This window comes from Cyprinodon variegatus, unplaced genomic scaffold (genome assembly GCF_000732505.1).
Source record: "Cyprinodon variegatus isolate N-32 unplaced genomic scaffold, C_variegatus-1.0 Scaffold804, whole genome shotgun sequence".
Lineage (NCBI taxonomy): Eukaryota > Metazoa > Chordata > Actinopteri > Cyprinodontiformes > Cyprinodontidae > Cyprinodon > Cyprinodon variegatus.
In genome coordinates, this window is record NW_015151257.1 from 206,503 (window position 1) to 211,804 (window position 5,302).

Consider the following 5,302-nt stretch of genomic DNA (forward strand, 5'->3'; position numbering starts at 1 on the left):
GTATAAAACTAAAGTTTGTTAAATTTCTTAAAGTTGAGCAGAGATCAAAAGTAAAGATATTTCAGTTTTTTTCCATTTTATTCAACATTCAGGTCTGATGTTAGAAGCTGTTCTGGAATCTGAGAGTTTATCGGCTGAAAATATAGAAACAAAAACTCTAAAGTTCATTCTGACTGTTTTCAGTCAATTATTTCCAATTAATGAATGAACCATGGTGGGAGGGGGCGTGTCTCCGTCCTGTGATCTGATTGGTTGCTGGAGAGTCGATGCAATCAGCTGGTTTTCCTTAGATAGAAAACTTTGATCAATCTGACTGGATGATCTGGTTGATGTGGATCTATAAAGTGACCTGAGATGACCTGAGTTGTTAATTGGCGCTGTAGAAATAAACTGAACTAAACGTCAGCAGGGGCGGCTCTCTGATGTCCGTCCTGTGGTCTGATTGGCTGACGTCAGCAGGGGGCGGCTCTTTGATCTGCAGCTGGGTATGGACGGGTCTTCCTCTCAGTCCAGGAGCGCCGCTGGGAGCAGAAGATCTGCAGGAATGGAGCCGCTGGTTGCTGCCATTGACCAGGGAACCAGCTCCACCAGGTTTCTGGTGAGTGGACCGAACCGAACCGAACCGAACCGAGCCGAACCGAAGCGCTCATATCACTGTGGTTCACAGGAAGAGTCAGAATGGAATGAATGAGAGGCGAAGATCAGGGAGGATTCCAGAGATTATTAACTAGATCAGCACCAAAGCGCTTACTCTGCTGCTTTTAAAGGAAAACTTTTAGGATATTTAGTAAAGTTTTCTTTATTCATTCTAATAAAGTTTTCTTTATTCATTCTAATAAAGTTTTCTTTATTCATTCTAATAAAGTTTTCTTTATGCATTCTGATAAAGTTTTCTTTATTCATTCTAATAAAGTTTTCTTTATTCATTCTAATAAAGTTTTCTTTATTCATTCCAATAAAGTTTTCTTTATTCATTCCAATAAAGTTTTCTTTATTCATTCCAATAAAGTTTTCTTTATTCATTCTAATAAAGTTTTCTTTATTCATTCTAATAAAGTTTTCTTTATTCATTTCTATTTCCTTTATTAATTCGCTGCTGCTGAACTTTAATCACTCCAATCTATGAAAGCAGCTCTGCTGATCTAACTGCTGAATCAATGCAGCTCAGAAACACTAACCATCATCATCATCATCATCATCATCATCATCATCATCATCATCATCATCATCATCATCATCATCACAGGGATCTGCTAAGGATTAAAACTTACAGCATATCTCTGAAGAAAAACTTTACAGATGAATGAAAAAGGTTTCTCCACCAGGTCCAGGTCCAGGTCCAGGTCCAGGTCCAGGTCCAGGTCTAGTCTGTCCAGGTCTGTCCAGGTCCAGGTTCTGGTCCTCGTACTGGACTGGTTGGGACCACTGGGTGTTTCAGAAACACTCTGAGCAGCTGATTCTATGATCTATCAGCAGTTATCCTGAGACATCCATGTCCATCTGTCCTTCCATCTGTCCGTCCGTCCAGTGGTCCTGCCAGTGTTGGGTCCAGTAGGTCCACAGTCTCGTCTCCTGGACTTCCTGCTGATCAGTTCTCGGTCTTCTAAATGCAGAACCAAAGTCCCTAGGACCTTGTCTCTGGCTCCAGGACTCGGTTTGGTCCACAGACCCTCTGGATGCTGACTGACTCAGAACCTGCTGAGCTGAACCTCTCTGGCTTCCTGGATGAAGGTTCTGAAGAACTTCTATTCTGCACAGACTTCGTGGACTCGGCTGAACCAGATCAGATGATCACCAATCCACGGCTCTGAGAAAGCAGGACTGGTTTTACTGGTTTCGGTCTCACTGTGGTTCCTCTTGGCGACAGAACCGGTCTTGATACATTATGAAGTTCTACTGGGCCGGTCCTGCTTATCTAAAGGAGCTTCTAGACGTCCAGACTCAGCAGGAGCATCAAGGACATCTTCAGAAACCTCCTGGAAACCCAACGTTTCTCCATAGCTTCAGGAAACCTTCCTTCTTTTTCATCTCCTGACTTCAGGCCACCTGGTTGGTCCTCGGCTCCGAACCCGTCCCCCACTGAACCCCGGCATCCTGGGGTTAAGGGCCAAGAACCTGGTGACAGTCTGGACAGCTCCAGAACCAAACCTCTGCTGCCAAGTGTGTGTGTGTGTGTGTGTGTGTGGGGGGGGGGGGGTGTTTGGTGTGGAACTCGGCTCTAAGCTTGTGGAAAAGCAGACAGACCTCCAGAAGAACCTTGTCTCCAGAACCGCCTGGTGTGAAGCTCTGAGGCTGACTGTTGGAACGGAGGCGGAACCGTAGAACCGTAGATCCGTAGAACCAGAACCTGGAGGAACAGAAGCAGATTGTTAGAGAACTGCAGCAAACCGGGTCAGCTGGAAAACGAGCAGCAGAATGCGGCTCTGCTGAGGTCCAATGGTCTGGTGGAGGAAAAGAACCAGAGTGACTCAATTACTTCCCATCATCATCATCGTCATCATCATCATCATCATCAGATGAGGGAGGAACCGAGCAGAACTGAACCAGGCTTGATGCTTTAGAAGAATCCAGCAGGAGAAAGTTCTTCATCGTTTGTTCATCCAGCAGATCTTGAAACTCTGGAGACTGGTCTTCATGGAAAACCAACAACCTCCCAGTTTACCAGACTGGTCGCTTTTTGTTACTAAAATAAAAAATAAAAGGAAAAATGATTGAACCAGAATAGAGTTTAGTAAATCTGATTCTATTCCTGTTCTGGAAGCTGGTGGCTCTGCTTCCCTCCCACCGCAGGTTTTAAAACCATCTGCTGACAGAAGATTATGGAGATCTTTTAGTTTCCACATCAGGACAATCGTTTCTTCTATTTTCAAATATCCATGACTTTAACCCCAGGAAATGATGAGGAAGGCTTAAATAGATGATGGAGCAGGAGAATGTGAGGGAGGAGCAGCAGGGAGGAGCAGCGGGGAGGAGCAGCGGGGAGGAGCGATGACTTGGTCTGACTGATGATTCAAGCAGGAGTCACTGCAGCTGATGATGTTTGCAGATGATGCTGAGATCTATGAAGCGGATGATTCGCTGCTCCACGATCAAAGGGAGCAGCCTAAAGACTTTATTACAAAAGTTTAGATTTTTCTTTTCTTACGTCTGACATCTACTGTATGTTTCTGATCTTCTGCTTGCAAACTAATGAAGGAAAAATATACTGATTATACAAAAGAACAGGAGGAACAGGTGAAGAATCTCACCTGTTAGACCTTCAACTGAAGGATTATTGATCTCACAGTGGAGAAATGTACTCGATCCATCAGTTCAAATAGTCAAAGAAGAAGAAGAAGAAGAGGGAGCCAAACGAAGGAAAAGGATTGATTGATTGATTGATTGATTCTCCAGCGGTCCAGGTTCAGGTCCTCCACTGCAGCTAATGTCTTTTGATTGTTTCTGAGCAAATAAATCTGCTAACATTCTGCCATATATTCACATATTTCCTTTAACATCCACCTGCAGCTCAGGACAGAAGCTGGGAATCTATCTTCTCTTCCATTTCCCGTTTCAGTCTAGTTTCATCCCAGTTAGTCCAGCTTTGTTCTGCTGCTCTATGATCTGTGATATTTTTTTTCTTTTTTGCAGGTTTTCAACACAGAAACAGCTCAGGTGATCAGTTACCACCAAGTGGAGCTCAAGCAGCACTTCCCAAAGGAAGGGTGAGACACTTTACATCACATCAGTTTCTATGAATCACACCTCTGCAGGTTTATAAAGATGCAGAAACCAGTCAGAAAGATGCAGAAACCAGTCAGCAGGAACTAAATTTAACTTTGCTTCTTAGGTCTAAAGTGTTTCTCAAAAAGTCTAAAACTCTAATAAACATAAAAAAATACATGACTTAATCTGGAACAGACAGTAAATCTGTTCCAGCTCCTCACTTTTCTCAAAAATGTTTCAATGTCTTTTGTTTTATTTTTCATTATTATTTTATACCTATTTCTTTCTGATAGAAAAACGATGAACATCAGATAAAAGCATGCAAGCTGCACTCTGAGTGAGCAAATGACATCATCATCTGCATATATCCATATCTACACTGACATTCATTGAAGTGTTTAGCGTCGTATAAAGGAAATGAAACGAGCCCAAGAACCGAGCCTTGAGGGACACCTACAGGACTTTCCAGGCCGAGAGGCTTGACTTCATCCACTGGAGCATTCTGTTCCCTTTTAAATAAATATGAGTAATAATATTTTAGAGCGACAGGGAGAGAAGCTGGATGGAGTTCAGCAGGAGGATTTCCATATCAGAGGCTTTCTGAACCCGTTAAGCTCAGACTGTTTCAGAAGCAGCTTCCAACTGTAATAAATCTAAAATAACTCCCGAATTATCAGGCCTACATGCAACCTTTTAGTTCCAGTGTAAAGGTGAAAGATAAGAGAATTTTTTCCTCCAGTGAAACCAATGTCACCGCTGTTACTGATTTGTGTTTAGAGAAAATATCCAACTTTATTAGCCTCATCTAAAGTTTTTCTATCAAAATGAACAGTAAAATGCATCATGAAAATCTTTTTGAAAACCTAGGAGATGCCCAGATTGGTTTATAAAGCTAACGGTGTATAAAGCTAACAGTGTATAAAGCTAACGGTGTATAAAGCTAACGGTGTATAAAGCTAAAGGTGCGTAAAGCTAACGTGTATAAAGCTTAAGGTGCGTAAAGCTAACATGTGTAAAGCTAAAGGTGTATAACGCTAACGGTGTATAAAGCTAACGGTGTATAAAGCTAAAGGTGTATAAAGTTATAGGCATATAAAGCTAATGGTGTATAAAGCTAACGGCGTATAAAGCTAATGGTGTATAAAGCTAACGGTGTATAAAGCTAAAGGCGTATAAAGCTAATGGTGTATAAAGCTAACGGTGTATAAAGTTAAAGGCATATAAAGCTAAAGGCGTATAAAGCTAACGCCGTATAAAGCTAATGGTGGTTAAAGCTAACGGTGCATAAAGCTAACGGCGTATAAAGCTAACAGTGTATAAAGCTAACGGCGTATAAAGCTAACGGCGTATAAAGCTAACAGTGTATAAAGCTAACGGTGTATAAAGTTAAAGGCATATAAAGCTAACGGTGTATAAAGCTAACAGTGTATAAAGCTAATGGTTTATAAAGCTAAAGGCATATAAAGCTAAAGGTGTATAAAGCTAACAGCGTATAAAGCTAATGGTGCATAAAGCTTAAGTTGCTTGTTCAAGTCTTTCTAAAAGAATATTCTGATCAACTGGATCAAATGCAGCACTGAGATCCAACAGGACGAGC

General features: G+C 41.7%; 1 protein-coding gene across 1 annotated transcript in view; it reads left to right on the forward strand.

The window, feature by feature from the left end:
- The first annotated feature begins 474 nt into the window (after positions 1–474).
- The window catches only part of LOC107098723 (glycerol kinase-like), an 18,728-nt gene continuing 13,900 nt past the window's right edge, over positions 475–5,302 (forward strand). Inside the window, exons 1-2 of the mRNA XM_015396542.1 lie at positions 475–598; positions 3,631–3,704. Coding sequence (XP_015252028.1) covers positions 488–598; positions 3,631–3,704 — 185 coding nt within the window. The 5' untranslated portion in view covers positions 475–487. The remainder of the gene's footprint in view (positions 599–3,630; positions 3,705–5,302) is intronic.